At 38.9% G+C, this 19,180-nt stretch overlaps 1 protein-coding gene across 1 annotated transcript; it reads left to right on the top strand.

The window, feature by feature from the left end:
- Nucleotides 1-2,342: 2,342 nt before the first annotated feature.
- On the top strand, nt 2,343-18,642 carry LOC116979778 (inter-alpha-trypsin inhibitor-like). The gene is made up of 6 exons (XM_033031563.1): nt 2,343-2,623; nt 9,850-10,053; nt 11,909-12,070; nt 13,943-14,002; nt 15,716-15,794; nt 16,961-18,642. The coding sequence occupies exons 1-6, from the start codon at nt 2,551-2,553 to the stop codon at nt 17,016-17,018; spliced, it is 636 nt and encodes a 211-aa protein (XP_032887454.1). The 5' UTR covers nt 2,343-2,550; the 3' UTR covers nt 17,019-18,642.
- The last annotated feature ends 538 nt before the right edge of the window (nt 18,643-19,180 follow it).

Raw genomic sequence — 19,180 nt, 5'->3', positions numbered from 1 at the left:
ACTGCATTCGTAATCAATAAGGTGAATAAGAATTTGAAAAAGGAAATAACAACGATATGAAGGGCAAAACAGTAACATTACTTTAACATTGCACTTTAAAACAAAGCACAGATGGAATAAATAGGCTCCCTGTGTGTTATATTTTATGATAATCTGGGGTATCATTTTTGCCCATATAAAACTGGCACAGAAATAAAGTAATGTTTGAATATATTTTTTTTAAATGACTCCATGGTAATTGTTTGCTCTTGGAGAATTTTTGCTTTGAGAATTTATTTAGTTACATTTTAATTTTGTAATATCTCCTGCTCTCAGCTAACTGCAGAAAATCTCACTGCAACACCTCCGTTGTTGTTTAGTGACAGTTGCAGTTTGATTTGCGGACTCAAAATTGCTGATGATGTGATTCTACTGGAGATTTTCACAACATTCTTAGAATTGGTGAAGGAAGAAAATTGGCCCACAGATAGCGACTGCATCAGCTTTTTATTCACAGCAGTTATTAATTGAATTATTTTTCAACTGGATCTGTGCTATCCAAAGTACAGTGGGTTTCTATATCACTCAATAACTCACTGCAAGTTTTATCTTCTGTCTATGTTACCATGGATTATCATTGGTTCATGTCTGGTTGCATTAGAATGCTTAATTCAATGTTAATAAAGCAGAGCTTAAATAGACTTCAGACCTGGGTGACAAATGGAAAATATTGCTTGCCTCGAAGTTGGGGAAGTCCAGAACTAGGGCTCACAGTTTAAGGATAAGGGGGAAATCCTTTAGGACCGAGATGAGAAAAACATTTTTTACACAGAGAGTGGTGAATCTGTGGAATTCTCTGCCACAGAAGGTAGTTGAGGCCAGTTCATTGGCTAGATTTAAGAGGGAGTTAGATGTGGCTAAAGGGATCAGGGGGTATAGAGAGAAGGCAAGTATGGGATATTGATTTGGATGATCAGCCATGATCATATTGAATGGCGGTGCAAGCTCGAAGGGCCGAATGGCCGACTCCTGCACCTATTTTCTATGTTTCTATGAGTCTATGTTTCTATCAAGGGCAGCACAATGGCACAGTAGTAGAGTTGCTGCTTACAGCACCAGAGACCTGGGTTCGATCTTCACTATGGGTGCTGTCTGTACAGAATTTGCACATTCCAAAAACGTGCAGGTTTGCAGGTTGATTCTCTCCTGTAAATTGTCCCTAATGTGTAGGACAGAATTAGTGAATGGGTGATCGATGGTTGGCATTGAGTCAGTGGGCCGAAGGGCCTGTTTCCACATTGTATCTCTAAATGAATCTAAAGTAAATCTGCCATTTCTGTGCCCTCATTTCTTTAGTCGGTCTATACCCCTGTGTACTTTGAAGGCCTTTGTCACTGCCGGCAACTCCAATAATCTTAGTGTTATCTGCAAACGTACTGAACCAACCCATCTATACTCACGTCCAAGTAATTTATGTACATCATTAAAGATAGAGCAGTTGGGGGAGGGGGGCGGGGAATTGTGAAGCTAGAGGGCGGGGGAGGGTAGAAATCGGGAAATATGTACTTCCAGGTGGGGCACAGGTGGGGAGGGGGGGAATTAAAGGGGGAGAAGAAGGGGGAGGGGGTTTGTAGTTACATGAAATTGGTGAATTCAATGTTAGTTAACAAAGACTAAAAGGTCTATATTATAAATGCTTTACTCGGATCTCACCTTGATCCTTGAGAAACAGGGACGAAACATTTAAGCTAATGTTACAACTGGATCAGCCATGATTTTATTAAGTGGTGGAGCAGGTTCACAGGACCAAATGGCTTATTTGTTTCCCTAAACATATGTATCGGTGGGTGGAGTAGTGTGTTATTCTAAATGGATAAAGCAAGACATTCTGGGAGATCTTCCTAATCTGCAAATATGGTTTGATCATTTGAAGCCAATAAAATAATTATGAGAAATGCGACAATACTAACAGAAATGATCTTTATTTCTGTTAGTCATGTGGTGATGCATCGAGACAATGCACCGATACCATCCCACATGATTGAGTTCAGATAAGATGATGACAAAACTAATGTTTCTGCATTGATGTTTTTCGGCCACGACTAGGAATTCAGATTAGTACAGGGGCTTCAACACAAGCGTTTTAGTCTGCTTTCAGTGGATATTGAGGTTTCTGGTCACAAAGGTGTAGCATATAACAGAGGTAAAAGTTTAATTTGTCAGTGAGTCTGAAGAAGGGTTTCGGCCCGAAACGTCGCCTATTTCCTTCGCTCCATAGATGCTGCTGCACCCGCTGAGTTTCCCCAGCAATTTTGTGTACCTTGCCCAGATCAATAGTTGCTTGGTTACTATCTGTAAGTGTCGTCATACATCATTTTATTGCTGGAGGGTCCAAAGGGTTGGTTTTGTTGAAACTGCCATTAAATCATAAAATATGTTATAAAATCGATAGGCTAACTGCAGTTTTCAAATCGCATTCAAGTGTTCGTGGAAGTGTTAATCCATTCTGCGCTCAACTTCTGCACAATTTCTTCTAAATTTATATTTCAGCTGTATTTCCAAAGGACAGAGATGAAGAGGATAATTTTGTACTTGGGAGTCTGCATTGCTGCTTTTAATTTGAATGTTACAGCTCAGGAAAACAGTAAGTCTAAGTGTTCTCTTTTGTATAGAATTGCATATAATAACAGTTCTTATATATAATTTGATACTTACAGTTATAAAATATCACTTTAAGCACAAAACATTATTTTTAATCGATGATTTGCCAGGTTGTACAATTATAATTCAGCTCCACGTAATAATTTCTTAATAAAATTCTGACAATCATAAAAAGCTCTTCAGAGTTTCAAAGTGCTAGCCATTGTGAATTTCTGTTGGAAAGCAAAGAATGTGTCAATGTGAGCAAATGATGTCTGTCCCTAAATGAAACTAAGCAGATGTATACTAGCCATCCACATGAAATCCATTGTAGCAGTTTAGATTTTTGACATGAGGATGTCTGAGGGGTTTGACTATTCTGTTTATTTGTGGCATTTTATTTTGTTTATGTTTGTAACCAAAAGTTCGACTTCTAAATTATTTGGTAAGTAGAAGCAAGACTTACAAATACAACCTAGTTTCCATTTCTTTGGCTATTTGAGGATCTAATCTGTGCAAAATGGCTCCTGCCTTTATTACCTTACAAAGTGACCACACTTTACAACCATTTCCTTGGGTGTAAAAGTTTTTGGGACAGGCTGAGATTGTGAAAAATGCATAATCTTTCCCCATTTTAAATGGTATTAATACTATCTTTAAAATTAAGGCGAATTACACGTTAAACCACAAAATAAATGGCAAGTCATGTTCTCTTCACTATTCAATGAATTCAGAGATATCTGTTAATGATCAACAAGGTACTTTCTGATGGTTGAACAGAGGTAATTAACTGCAGTATTAAAGAATGAATTGGACTTGATTTCCTCAAGCATTTGGAGCTTTACATTTAACTAAAGTATAAAAATTACAAAAAAGTATTTTTGTTTAAACACAACAATTATGTTTCATTTAAACTTGCTTGGGCTCAGTGAAACACACCTTTAAGCTGATTAAATTACTTAGAACAAGGAATATGTAGATACTCCTCTCCTTCTTTTCCCTTGGAAGCTTTCAGCTAATTATTTCAGTGTTGGCTCCTTGCTAGATCACTGTAATCTCCCATGATTAATCTTCCATCTGCTGTGGCTATTTGTCCTCTTATGTGTCAAATATTTATTCAACTTTTTCTTTAAAAATCAATAGCTTTTGTCTTCATTGTTTCCTGTGGCTAAGCATTGTCTTGCTCCTTCAATAGCCTTTCACAATTCTTTTATTTTAAACTGGACAGTTGCCAAGGAGTGAGAGCAGAGGGGGCTGAGAAAGAAAGTGGCGGTGAGGGAAAATAGGCAGAATTTTTAACTGATTGGCAATCTCTTCTCAATTATAGCCTCGCACCATTTATTTTTTGAAACCTTATTGTTACCAAGGGTTGAGGATGGGATGGAGATTGAGAGGGGGTTATGTAATGGTGAAAGGAGAGGTGGGTTTGTGTAGGGCAGGCACCACTTCTCAACGAGAAGGCAAGGGTACATTTACTGAATTATCTCAATCTATTCGATTTATTTTCTATCCTGTGTCAGAGTAACACAGAAAGAGAAACCTGAGCTAAGTTGTTTAGCATGTACTTTGGGCATGAAGGAAGGAATATCAAATAAGAAAAGGAAAATGGAAAAGTGAACAGCTTTTTGTCATTACCTAGAAATTCCCAGTTCGATAATATGATCCAATCCCAGATGGTTTTTAATGGCTGAGGGATATGTGGCTCACTTCTACTTTTATTTCATATTTTTCTGGGAGAATTGTTGTTTGAAGCGTTACATAAAAGCTAACAAAGAAATGAAATTCTAGAGATCTAATATCTTTACTTCAACTTTCTTTTCAACAAATTTGTTATAAAATCACTAATCTTAAAAAGAGCACACCCGGCTTTGACTAGAATCGGGAACACTGTATGAAAGAAAGTTAAATACTGCCACAGAGAGGACGAAGTTTGCAAGTACACTGAAACATAATTGTTTTACATAGAAAACAAAATACGTGTGAAAGAAACCATGCTGAACATTCATGTAAAAGAACGCCATTTATAAAGCTAAATACTTGATCTCATTGCATTTTTATTCATTATGAAAATACATGGCTGTTGAAAAGTTTCAATATCCAAACCCTGCTCTGTATAAAAACAATGTTGTCCGAAGTTCAATTATCATCTTTCTGAATTTGCACAAAATAGGACAAAGGCCTCAATCTGAACTTGGTGTGAGATGGGCCACATTTTTAAAGGGGGCCACATTCTGCGGTGGGAGTGAGGATGCAACAAACTTAGTTCATTATTTCAAAGTCATGATATTAAATACACAAATATGACAAAAGTCATGTTTGTACCTGTTTGAACATGCCAGATCGTGCGTGATCTCAGAAATAAATGGATTCAGGCCTATTCAACATTTGATTGGGAAGTAGCATGGAAACCAGGTGCACCAGACTTGAGCTGGCAAGGAGATGGGGCCATTACGTTATTCTGCCTGAGCTATTCTGCAAATTATCCCTCAGGTACTCCACTGGTCAAAATTTCAGGACCAACTTTGACTTTGAGGAGATCTTGAGGCACATTTTGTTTTCATGGAAATAATAACTGGGAGAGGTATATAACGGATTCCTGATTTGCCCTCCTGTTTTATACTTTCTCAATCGGCATGGTAGAACAGCGGTAAAGTTGTTGCGTAAGAGCGCCAGAGTCCCGGGTTCGGTCTTGACCACAGGTGCTGTCTGTACGGAGTTTGTACATTCTCCCCGTGACCTGTGTGGATTTTCAGCGGGTGCTCCGGATTCCTCCCATGCAGGTTTATAGGTCAATTGGCTTCAGTAAAATTATAAATGTTCACTAGTGTGTAGGATAATGCTAATGTATGCGGATCACTGGTCAGCACGGACTCGGTGGACCGAAGGGCCTGTTTCCACGCTGAATCTCTAAACTAAACGAAACTGAAGTCTTATTCCTTATGTGAAATGTGATTAAACAGTAACAAACGGGCTTCTAGTAAACTCAGCTGAAGATTTGTAGCCTGGAGGATAATAACGCATTCCCTACATGGCCTCTTTGAGTGACGTTGTTAAATTAAGGAGAGTTGTGTTATCTATTTTCAGTAATGACAATGTCGCTCAATATTGCTCATATGAGTTTATTACAGATTAAAGTCCAGGTACACTCCCAGATTTGTACTCCCTGGTAATCCATTGATGGAGACAGGGGACAGGAGTGAGCACCAGCCTCTCCAGGGACTTCATGATCCCACATTCCTATCTGCCTCATCCACTGCCATGGCAATGCGTTCCAGGACCTCACCACCCTCCTTTAAACTCTGCCCTGCACACAATAAAGTTATGCCCTCTAGTATATGATATTTCCATCCTGAGAAATAGATTCTGACTGTCTACCATATCAAAGCTTCTCATAATTTTTTATCCTTCTATCGGGTCTCCCCTCAAACGCTGACGCTTTAGAGAAAACAACCCAATTCTGTCCAACCTCCCCGTAACTAATATCCCCTATCCAGGCATCATTATTGTAAGATTCCTCTGCACCCTTTCCAACCCCTCCACATCCTTCCTGAGTGTGGTGACCAGAACTGCACACAATACTCCAACTGCAAAACTTCACATTTTGTCTTCCTGACTCAATGCTCTACAGACCCTGATCATATATGCCATCTTTAGCACACTATCTAGTGTTGACATTTTCAGGGAGTTATGTACTTGAACCCCAAGATCCCTCTGTAAATTAATTCTCTTAAGGGGCAATGCCTTTAATTGCATTCCAACCCAAATATTCCTTTTCTCAAGAAATGCTGCCTGACTTGCTCTAAACATTTCCTATTCATGTACAGTCCAAAAGCCTTTTAAATGCTGTTATAATATCTGCCTCAACTACCTCCACGGGCAGGTCATTTCATATACCCACCCCCCTCTGTGTGAAAAAATTTGCCCCTCCAGTTCCTATGTAATCTTCCCCCTCTTACCTTAAACCTAAGTTCTCTGGTTCTTGATTTCCCTACTCTGGGTAAAAGATGCTGTGCATTCACCTTATCTATTTGTCTCATGATGGATTGGTGGTGACAACTTGTAGGCACAGTAGATTAATTGTGGACTGAATTAATTTTCATAATGGTGGATAGTGTGCCAATCAAGGAGATTACTTTGCTGTGGGAGGCATGGAACATCTTGAACACTTTTGGAGCTACACAGATTCATGTAAGTGGAGATTATTTCTCGTGAAATTTAATGTGGAAAATTAGGTGGGGCATATACCACAGAATATCCATATTCCTATATGCTTTTGTTACCATATTATTTATGTAACGGGTCAACTTTCCAGTGAAAGTTTTGGTCAAAAGAGTCTCCAATAACGTTATTGCCAAAGGAATTAGCAATGACAATTTTGTTCCATATCTAGAGGATGTGGTTAACCTATCTCTTAGTGAAGATGAATATTGGTTGGCAGTTACATGGAACATCTGTCCATATCTGAATGTTGCTCAGGTTTTGGAGCTTGGGAACATGGAGCTGAGAAAAGTCTGGTCAACCATCAGCAAACATCCCAACATCCACCTCTGATAAAGGGAATGTTAGAACATGACTGTGAAAAGCAAGAAGTGTCTATTTAACCCTTTGTGCATGCACTCTATTCAATAAGATCACAGGTGATTTTTTTTCCAATGCACTTAAATGACAAGACAACTGAAGATGCTTGGGACGTTGTCCTCATACTTGCATGGCGCTAGGGAACTATTTGTTTTCTGTTTCGTATATGTTCAGGCATGCAGAAAAGCAAGATATTTGTGACCTGTTGAATAAAATTCAAACAGAAGCTAATGAATTTTCAAAAGAGATTTATGGCTAAATAACACACTGGAAAATCAGTCCTTGATGAAGCTGTTCATGCCAAAACTTTCCCCCACCACAAAAATATGAAGTAAAATGAACCAAAATAATAATTAAGTAAATATCTACGTCCATAGCATTCAGAATTGACTTCAAACATAGGAATTGTTGAGTGGTCGTATTACCTTGAGTGTATGTTAAGATCAATGCTGATGACACTGAGCCCAGTTTCCCAATATTTGATTCCATCGTATGAATATTTGCAAAGGAAGTGCTAAATTGATGGAAATGAACGTATGGCAACGGACGACTTGAATTACAACAAACCTTTTCAATATTTTTTTCTCTATCAAGGGTGGAAAAGCATGAGCAGTTGAAAATGGGAATTTTCATTCTTCACTCTTGAAATTTGTAAGATGTAATTGTGGCTATATTTGTTCTTTGTCGCTTTACCAGAAGGGGAAAAATAATTTGCCTTCATGTACTGTTTTTCACTCTCTCAGTATAATCCAAATGATCATGAAGCCAATGAAGCACAATGTAGCTAGTGCAAAAATGAAAAAGTAACCACCAACTTTTACAACTTTCATTGTGACAGTAAGAGATATGATGGATTAGAGAAAAGTGAACTAGAGGAAAGACATGCATTGGTAAAGATGGTCTGATCAATCATTCTGAAGACTGTATGGTGAATAAGGATGGATAGATTGGATTATGCACCAGAAAATGACATTTAAGAATTAGATTTAAATAGCCATAATGCAGCAGTGGGACAACATGATTAGTGTGCTTTATCTTTGGAGTTTCCAGTGAGATGTGTGTGATCCAGAAATGACATGGGCGGAAATCGCTTTTAAAACATGGGGGGGGGACATAATGAAGCCCACGGGCCGAATCCGGCCCGTAACCCAAAATCATCCAGCCCGCAGGGGTTTTTTTTTTTCAATTAATTTTTTGTGACCGGGAAACTGCAGCCTGTCCCGTAGAAGGCGAGCTGACCTGGGAAAAGCAGTCAGTCCCGGGACATGCAGGCGACCTGGGCGCTACAACCAGTCCCGGGACACGCAGGCAAGCCCACCTGGGCGCTCCAGCCAGACCCTTGGCAGGCGAGCCGACCTGGGAACTGCAGCTAGTCCCGGGACATGGGACTAGAACCAGTCCAGGGACACGCAGGCGAGCCCACCTGAGCGCTGCAGCCAGACCCGGGGCAGGCGAGCCCACCTGGGAACTGCAGCTAGTCCCAGGCTGCTAGATTCTGGGAGCTGGCGGCCTCCAACTGGAATCGTCCTTGAGGGCTCCGGTCGCAGAGCCTGTGGACTTACCATCGCGGAGCTGGCTGACTTCGTGGTGGCGTTGCGGCTGCGACTCGACTTCGGAGGCTTCGACTGCGGGCCCTGTGGATGGTAACATCGGGAGCTCGCAGGTCACTGGTTGGTGACTGACTTTCAGAAGCTCCAGCAACAGCAGCTTCGTCCACCCCAAATCGTGAGACTTTAATTAGTCCGCTCGTGGGGCCTTTCATGGCCCAGCACGGCTTAAAATCGGCCGCGGGATCAACCATCGCCCGGCGGGGAGCTTCAACATCGAGAGCCTCGATCGCTTCGAGTCTCGACACTGTAGTTTGACTGCCTGACCACGGGAGAAGAAGCAGGGAAGGCAGTTTTGCTGCAACATGGTTTACAAAACATGGGGGGATTGTCCCCCACCTCTCAAAATATGGGGGGGGGGGGGGGGACACATCCCTCCTGGGATTTCCAACCAATACGCTGAACACAATACTTTCCAAGAAACTAGGGTAGGACAGAGCAAATGAGGTTAAGCGAGCAAGAGTTTGGAGACAGAATGAACTACTTGGTGAAGAAAGTAAAGAGACATGAGGTAATTAATTTTGTGTAAGCACAGACACAGTAGTAGAGTTGCTGCCTTGCAGCATCAGGGACCTGGCTTTGACCCTGACTACGGTGGCTGTCTGTACAGAGTTTTTACGTTCTCCCTGTGACCACGTGAGTTTTCCCTGGGTGCTCCCACAGCCCAAAGACATACAGGTTTGTAGGTTAATTGGCTTCGGCAAAAATCGCAAAATTATCCCTAGCGTGTAGGATAGTGCTGGTGTACGGGTTTGCAGGTTGGCACAGACTCGGTGGGCCGAAGGGTCTTATTCCGTGCTGCATCTCTAAACTAAACTAAACTAAACAAAACTAAACATGGTAAGGCACAACCAGCATATGAACAAGACCCTTTTTTTCAAATGGTGTATAATTGTGACCTAGAAATGACAAAATGAATCTAATGATGGACAGAACATTGACTCAGTGGACCTAGGGGCCTGTTTCCATGCTGTAACTTTCAATCAATTGATCAGAATGCAACTATTAACTAACTAACAAAACATTCTTGTTTCTCCGATCACAGGTGATATTTGCCAGCAACCGATGGATCATGGACAGGAATCAGATCCTAATTTAAAGAATTTTCGATGGTTCTATTCGAAAGTTGAAGACAAATGCCAACCATTTTTCTATAATGGGGCAGGAGGAAACAGAAACAGATTTTCTAATGAGACACATTGTTTGCAAACCTGTTCTAGCAAATATAGTGAACTATTTCCAGATGGAGGTAAGTTTGCCATTTACAGTGATGTCTATTTTAGAATTTAAGATTTATTTTTAAGTGATAGGGTAACAAATTAAGTTTCTGACTACTTTCTGAGTTGATTAGTCACAAAATCAAAAAGAGGGAGGTACAGGGGTGGAAAAAATTGTTAATAAATGTAGCTTTACTATAAATTGATATGTATATCAGTATATTTTTGTCTACAAATAACACTGGAAAAGATAATACCAAACTGAGCTGTCAGACTGAAACCCTGCAAAAGGGATGGAAATGGTGAAGCAACAAAAACATTTAAAGTATGAAATGAAAATTATACAAGACAGATGAGAAAGTGATTGTCACTACCTCACAAAGACAACTTACCTTCAATTCTGTTTTTTTTTAAATAGATTTGAACAGGGTTGCTGGCAAATTTTAAAGCAAAGCTTATTTCTTTAAAAAAAAACACACCCATACTATTAGAATTGAATTTGATTTCCATGGATGTTTCTCAGAAGTTACAATGGGTAATTGGAAAACGTCCATGGAAATTCAATTCTTTCATCGTCATTTATAGTAATATACAGTCATATACAGTAACTGAAAACTTTGAGGAAGAAATGATGGCTGATGGCTGTTATTTAAAACATGTAACTAGTACCTCTATGAACTATTGAAATTGAAAATAATTTATAAAATAATTAAAAGATGATGTGGGTGCATTACCAGTTGCATTTGGAACATTTCTTATTTCTATAAAACCTAAATTCATAGAATAATGGTCGTAGTGTTGTACAGCATAGAAATAGACTTTTCAGGATATTGTGTCTAGACTCTATGTTGATTATTATGATTATCTATACTAATACAATTGCCTGCATTAATTCCATATTCCTCTATTCTTGCTTGTCCAATTTTCTGTCCAGATGTCACTTAAATATTCTGTTCATGCCTCAATCACTTCCTCTGGGTGTTCATTCCTGATACAAGCTCTTTGACTGATATTGTTACCCCTCATGACCCCTTTCAACCTTCTCCCCCTCACCTTAAACCTTTTCCTCTAGCTTTAGACCCCCTACCAGGGGAAACCTGCACTGGTTTGTTCCACCATCTATGCTTCTTATAATTGTATACATCTCTATCATTTTACCTCTAGTCTTGTTTGCTCCAGCAAAAACAGACCTAACCTGTCCAATCTCTCCTGATAACTCAAACTCTCCAATCAAAGCAACATCCTAGTGAATCTTTTCTGTTCCTTCCCTAGTTTAATCACATACTTTCCATAGTGTGGTGACAACAACTTCACAAAATACTCCAAAAGTGGCCCAGCCAATACTTTTTGCAGCACAATGTCCCATCTCTTATATCTATGCTCAATATTCCTGTTGAAGAAAGCAAGCATGCCATATGTTTTACTCAACTGTTTAATGGGTATACAGACCCAGTATTTCCCTCATCGTTTCCAGTTGCCCAGAACTACAAACTTTTTTGTCTACCTGTGTTGCCACTTTCAAGGAATTATGTAGTTATATTCCAAGGTTCCCTCTGTTCATCTGCACTCCTCAATGTTCACTGTGTATATCCTGTCATTATACACAGCCACTCCACTGCCATTCACTGTGTGTATCCTGCCCTGGCTTAACTTCCAAAATGCATAATGTTGTACTTGTCTGAGTTAAATTCCATCTGCAATTCCTTAGCTCACTTTCCCAATTGATCTCAATCCTTCCATAACCTGAGACAATATTCTTCACTGTCCACAATACAACCAATATTGCAAACCTACCTGCAAACTTACTAAAATAGTAAAGCCAAAATGGACAAAGTTGAAGTTTCTTTCCCAGCCAAAAAATAAGAAACATTTCATTTTTTTCGACAGAAAAAGCATGTATCCTGCCAAAAGAACGAGGAGACTGCCGTGGCATGATACTGAGATGGTACTATGATGATAGCATTAGAGACTGTGATACATTCCTCTTCAGTGGATGTCATGGGAATGGAAATAAATTCATAAGCAAGAAGGATTGTCGGAGTCTATGTGGTAAATAGTCACATTTTGATTTTGGCAGTTCCAAACGTTGTTAATGTTGACAATTATATTCAGATGTTTTATGTACCTACTACATTTTGAAGTATTCCACTTTCAAATGTTGCAGAAGTAGAAAGAATTAGTGCAACATTTTAAATAAAATATCTTGCAAATGTTTTGTTTGAATATTAGTATTGGGTGGTGAGTATAAATGCTCTGATGTATGTGCAAGAAGTAAATAATTATTGTGGTAGTTTGGAATAGTTGTAGCCACAAGCTTCTTTTCACACTCCCTGCATTTTCACACTCCCTGCATTTTCAGCAAGGAGTTTATTGGTGGATGAGAATAAGGGTTACATTTGCAGATATACTGATGTCCTGAGAGGTCAGCAAATACTGCTTCTGAATCCATCATCATTGCAGCTTCTGGGCTAGATCTCTCTACCCTGTATTGTATCTGTAGAGAAAGCCGCCTTCACCATCCTATCTATCTGTGATGCTACAGATGAAACATTTATTTCACCTACAGCATATGATCAATGAATTTGGATAGCAGGCACTTTGTGGAATCACTGCTCTTGTGTTCGTGTGCATTGGAATTGTTGTACCAGGCCATGATATTTTTCCTGTGAGGTACTGCACCCTATGACAGCTTTCTTGTGTCCCTTGTGTGAGGACACCGCTGAAGTCTCCCTGCATTTGTACAATAGCCTGACTTTCTATTCCATCAACAAGAAGTGATAACCTCACATTTCCTCATATTATACTCAATGTGCCAGTCTGTGGGATCATGACAGACGGCTCCTCGTGGCGATCCCTGGAAGCGACGATGCGATGCACTCTGTGATGCGTCAGGTGACAATTCTGTCAACATGTTGGATGACGGCAGAAGCCAACAGCGAGCTACATCGTCAGACACACAAACAAACAAACGAACGTGCGCCAGTCTTTTCTTCATTTGCATAACCCAGCTATATCCTTTTATGGGTTCTTTTTAACTTCCTCACAGATGTTTATTTTCCACATATAAGATCAATCTCCCGTTTCTCTCCTCATATCTGTAACAGATTGATATCCTGCTGTTTCCTTTGACAACCTTCGTCAATGTGTTAACTAACCCATCTGGATATTTGTCCAAGATCTTTGAATTTAGCTGTTCCACTGAATCTCCAGCCATTACCTGGTCTGTTCCCACCAGTGAACAAAACAGCTTCTTAACCAAAGACTTAGGACATCTCTCTTGCATTTCCACCTCTACAACTTAGTCCCTGTTACACCTAATAATATGCAGGGGATATGGATATGGAGGGATATGGATGATGATGTGCAGGTAGAAGGGAGTATTATAATTTGGCATCATGTTCTGCACAGACTTTGTGGGATGAAGGGGTTGTTGCTGTACTGTATGGTTCAATGTTCTTACAGACTACCAATGGTTGTCAAATCTAAGGAGTGTCAGAGGTGAGTAGCAAAATTTTAAGCACGTTTCCACAGAATGTAATTTGTTGGCAGCTGCAAGTATTTATACTCTTGACACAAGAATAGGAACAACCTTCACAGGGCTTATTATTGTGCAATATGCTGCTACCTGCTCAAACCACAATGGTCTAGGTGTGTGCGTGAGTGTGTTCGTGCATGCTTGTGCACCCACATATACTATGTAGGCATGTGTGTATGTGGAGCCATGTATAGAAAAGTTGATTCTCAAATGGAAAATAAAGATTTCACCTACAAATAAAAGGCTCTCAACATTCAAATGTTCCTCAGTTAGAGTCTGCTTAATCAAGATTGGGGAACAGTAGCAAGAGTGGGAATTAGAAAGTATTATCAACAATGTGAAAAATAAATATTTTAACCAGTTTATTTTGTCTTTCTTTTGCTCAGCTACTGGGCAAGGACGGCATTATGTGGAAGACGACATTGTCATTCAACAGAGAGATGAAGGTATTGTTAAATGAAAAATACATGTTCATGTTGAGATTTGAAATTATTCTCATGGGATCATGGAGAAACATAACTGTTCCTTTAAATATTGTTCAAGGCTAAAGAGGAAGAAAAGCATGATTGAGGAATAATTAACATTTCAGAAGTCTCACCTTTTTAGTATTGTGAAAGAGATTAGTTTAGTTTCAAGATACAGCATGGAATCAGGCCCCTTGTGTCTTACATAGGGCTCTAACTCTCAAATGTTCCACAGTTAAAGTTTGCAATCAGAGTCCAACAACAAATCACATTAGTTCTCTATCATCCCACTTTCTTATCAACTCCCTACATTAGGGGACATTTTACAGAGGCCAAATAACCTACAAACTCGCATGTCTTTAGGATGTGGGAGGGAATCGGGGCAACTGGAGAAAACCCACGCGGTCACAGGGAGAAGGTGATAGAGAAGGTGCACAGACAGCACCCCAGGTCGGATTCAAACCCGGATCTCTGGCACTGCGAGGCCGCACTCTATCAGCAGTGTCACTACGCCGCCCAGCTCTAACAATGCATTCTAACCTCCAACACTCTCAGTGTAAACAAGTTTAATGGAGAAGTGTGGGTGAAGTTTATTTACACACAGAGTGTTGGAGCTTGGCACGCATTGCCAGTGGCGGTGGTGGAGGCAGATTTGATGGTGGCTTGAAACATAACATGCATTCTCGGTTGACTTCCACAAAGTCTAAGAAAGATGACGTTAATATAATTCATGAGGTACTCCAGGAACTTTTAGAGACTTTTAGATAGGCACATGGAAGTGCGGGGAACAGAGGGATATGGATCATGAGGTCAGTTTAATTAGGCATCATGTTCGGCACAAGCATTGTGGGCCGAAGATCCCATTCCTGTTCTGTACTGTTCTACGTTCTACTCAGTTGGGTCATTGATAATCTGAAACTCATGCTCACTTACATGCTTTCCTCATGCCCCTTGATAGTTTCACACAAATGTCTTGGACAGAAACTTCTCTTGCACCCCAATTCAATTTATTCATATTCCTCATTGTTCTGTTTTCTGCAGTACAGTGCAGTACAGTGCAGCACAGTGGCAGAGCGTTCAGTTCTGACCGGACCATTACTCAGCATGATATAATGTGAGGATAAATAGATCACCTACTTTTATTGAGGGTAGTTGATTATAAATCATTGCCACCATTCTGAGCAGAATTTCTCATTCTCCTTCAAAATTATGTAATTGGACCTTTTGATGCTACATGCAAAGACTCGCAGCACTTCAGTTTCAGTCTAATTCCAAAATACATCAAGTCCCTCAGTCGGATATTGGGCAATTGATTCTCTATTTTACTTTATGTGCCTCTATTCTTCCTATACAATAATCATTATATCTCTTAACAAACAACCGAGGAACATGTGTAGGAAGGAATTGCAAATGCTGGTTTATATTGAAGATAGACACAAATACAGAAGTTACTCAGCAGGTCAGGAAGCATCTCTTGAGAAAAGGAATAGGTGACATTTCAAGTTGGAATCCTTCTTCAGATTTCTTTCTGAAACATCACCTATCCCTTTACTCCAGAGTTGCTGCCTGACCCATTGAGTTCCTCCAGCATTTTGTGTCTAACAGAGGAACATGCATGTTGAATCTTTTTGTTTCACAGATTATGCAAATTTCTGGAAATAACTTTACTTAAACCTGTGTTATTCCACTTTCTAGGTGATACTGCTGCAATTGTGTTTGGATGTCTTTTTGGCATTACAGTCATTGCCTTCGTGGCTGTATTTGTGATTCGGAGGTATGACAACCAGATTCAGACCTAACGATATTAACGATGTGTAAACATTTGAGCTTTTTAAAATGCATATTGTTTAATTATACTAGAAAAAGCAATAATTGAGAAGCATCTGGCATTTCAAAATGCCTGATTATTTCAACTTCTGGGAGAAATAAATTGAATAATAAGTGTAAAAGATAAAGAGACATGGATGAAGCTCAGTGGGAAATGAAAATTGAAGTGAATCTGTAGACATCAAGGGAAAACCTTAAAATTTGAAAGTTAGATTAAAATTGGAGGCAACCCCTCACCTAGGCAGGTCCACAGCTTCTTTCTAAACATGCACTTTAAATTACAGTCAAGCAGATAGGTATTAGCGTTCTGCACAAATAGGAAATTAATTTGTAACTGCAGAGCAAATAGAGCCTTAAACATTTGGAAATGTCTAAAGTGTAAATTAAGATGCGGATTATTTGATTTCTGTAAAGACTTCAGCAGAAGCCTTATTGTTGTACCCATGTGCCTACACCTCAAGTTGCAGGCAAGAAATCCTCACTCCCCCCCCCCACCCCCACCCCACCCCAACCCCCGCCCCCCTCACATCCCCCCCCCCAATCTCCCCCTCCACCAATGACCCATTCAAGTCCAACACTTCCCATCCTCTTGAACACCAGTTTCAGGCCTTTCACCCCCTTTTGACTTTTTCATTTCCATTAGTTGTTGTGACATCAACCACCTCAACTTCCCTACCTGTCATCTACTCTAACTTCACATAGAAACATTCAACCCATCCAAATGCATAGCACTCCACACACTCCGCATTGGTCTCAACCCACAGTCAAGAGCAACACCATTTTAATTTAGCGGACTGACCTTGCAATCTGCTGTATTACCATATCATCAGGGGATTAGATATCCCCTCTGTTCTACTTCTGGGGCTCTTCTTAACATATTTTTGTTTAGTTTTTCTTTGGGCTATTGAAAGGATTATAATGCATTTTAATGACGGTTCAAATAGTGTTGAGATTAATTTTATGTAATCGTTTTAATTTATATGCTAAAATGTGTTGAGGTTATTTCAACCTGATGAGTTGAAATGATAGATAATGTCAGAACTGTTCATTAGAAATATAATCATCACTGCTATTTTTTTACATGCTACATAATACATACTTTCTCTTCATTAGGAGGAAACACAAAAGTCAATCAAAGAAATCAAAGAGAACAGAAGTAGAGATGAAATAAACAGCTCATCAAGTTCATGAAGAAATAACTTTCCTGAAGACGTATTATTATTGGTTGGCAAGATTACATGAATTTCTTCTTTTTTAGATAATGATTTTGTATACTGACTTTTTTAAGCTTGACAAAAAACAATGTTTTGTGCCAAATGCTCTAAATGTCTCCATGTGCTCCTTTTTTCGTAAATACAAAGAACATAATTCAAGCATTTTATTATTAGCAATAAATCATACCAAATGTTATAAATAATTAATTGTACATTGTAAATGGGCAAATTGGAACTTGATTATGTTTGTGTATATCTATATTTTGAATATAGAACTTTGACAAAGTGAGATCTTGGACCCCATTTGTACTTTGGTTACTTTTCTGTGAAGTTAAAGAAATTACAATCTAAAAATAACTCTTCACGGAGAATATTGTTTGGTAAAAATACGGAGCAAAATTAGAGTATTCTAAATTATGTATTTTTGTAACTGAAATAAACTAGAATACATTTATGCTATGCGTGGCACTAACCATAAATCAGCTCTCCGAGTAAAGTCAAATTGTGATATAGCCATGTAAGTGTAACCCACATGGTATCGCCTTTTCAATATATTTGAATCTAAAATGGAAGAGCTATTTCAACAGTCTTTAAAATAAATTGCATCAATATCTTGCTCAAAGCAATGTTCATATTATTGAATATCATTAGATTTAAGCACCATGGAATACAAGTGATTGCTTCTTCATTATTGTTACATTCCTTGCATGTTTTAACTATGTGAACAGACAGGAGCACTGAATTATGTCCCTTTGAACAATTAAACAGAAGAGCATTGGCCCAATTTACAAATATTCACTGATAATACTGAAATATAAAGTTCATGCATTTCTTCTGGGAATATGGGTGGCTAACACCAATTGACAGGAGGGGATACAGGGAAGTCTTCCCTGACTGAATGTTATCTTATGTTTGCAACAGTTCCTGAAATACCTCATGAATTATATTAACGTCATCTTTCTTAGACTTTGTGGAAGTCAACCGAGAATACATGTTATGTTTCAAGCTGCATCTTTTCAAGACCCCAAACTGTATCATCCCAAAAGATTGGGTGCGATCAAGTACCATAATACACAATATTCACTCCAACTTGTGGCCTTAAAGGGATTACACAGTCAGCACCAGTCCATATGAACATCAGGATGACGTTATGCGCATTTTCATAATGTTGCTTTCTTGCTAAACTTACTACGAACTGGTGCTTAAAGAGATCTTCCTATACATTAAAAAATATATGCTTAATCTCCATGCATGAAATAAACTACAAATAAGAAAATTATATTACAAGGATTATGATGAGGTTGGAATTGGTGGTATTTCTGTATATAAAGCCTAATGATTAATTATTTCATTTGTGTGGTTGCACATTTGAAAATTGGCCTTCTACATGTTATTCTAATAGTCAATTAATTAAACTATGATTTAACCATCCCTGTTAATTTTAAAGGAATTTAATATGTTTTCATACCATGGACCATGATTCTTGGTTGTTAATACAAAGAATATTGTGTTCAATGTTATGTATTTGAAATATCAAAATTGAAAATAAATCTGATGCAGCAGTGTCTATTATTTCATAAACCATTGTACTTTAACATATCTTATGCCATCTTCTTTTGCCATATTGGCTTGACAAATGTATTTGATGATTTTGCCCAATATAATTTTATTTTTGTTGATGTATCAAATTTATAATTGCAGTAACACACTTGGCATTGAAGGCTAAAGACTAGTAATAAATACATATAACTCCATTCACAGATCACCATACAAAATTATACTAACATAAATGACTACAAACATGGTTCAAAACACCAAAGTGGCATTATGAGGCAAGGACTATTTAATTATTCCTATAAATTTAATGATAATCTAGAACAATATGTAAACAATTCTTTACAAATTATTCAGAAATTTACACAAAGGGTGGTGGGTGTATGGAACAAGTTGCCAGAAGAGGTAGTTGAGGCTGGGACTATTCCAACATTTAAGAAACAGGTTAAACAGGTACATGGAAAGGACATGTTTGGAGGGATATAGACCAAACGTGGGTAGGTGGGACTAGTGTAGCTGGGACATAGTGGCCGGTGTGGGCAAGTTGGGCTAAAGGACCTGGTTC

The sequence above is a fragment of the Amblyraja radiata genome, chromosome 1 (assembly GCF_010909765.2).
Source record: "Amblyraja radiata isolate CabotCenter1 chromosome 1, sAmbRad1.1.pri, whole genome shotgun sequence".
Lineage (NCBI taxonomy): Eukaryota > Metazoa > Chordata > Chondrichthyes > Rajiformes > Rajidae > Amblyraja > Amblyraja radiata.
The sequence above is the reverse complement of the archived record's forward strand: the minus strand, read 5'-3'. Positions and strand labels throughout refer to the sequence as shown.

Coding starts and splice junctions, on each gene's coding strand:
- LOC116979778 (XM_033031563.1), top strand. CDS start 2,551: ATGAAGAGGATAATTTTGTACTTGGGAGTCTGCATTGCTGCTTTTAAT. Junction 10,054..11,908: donor TGAACTATTTCCAGATGGAG/GTAAGTTTGCCA, acceptor TTTTTTCGACAG/AAAAAGCATGTATCCTGCCA. Junction 14,003..15,715: donor CATTCAACAGAGAGATGAAG/GTATTGTTAAAT, acceptor TCCACTTTCTAG/GTGATACTGCTGCAATTGTG.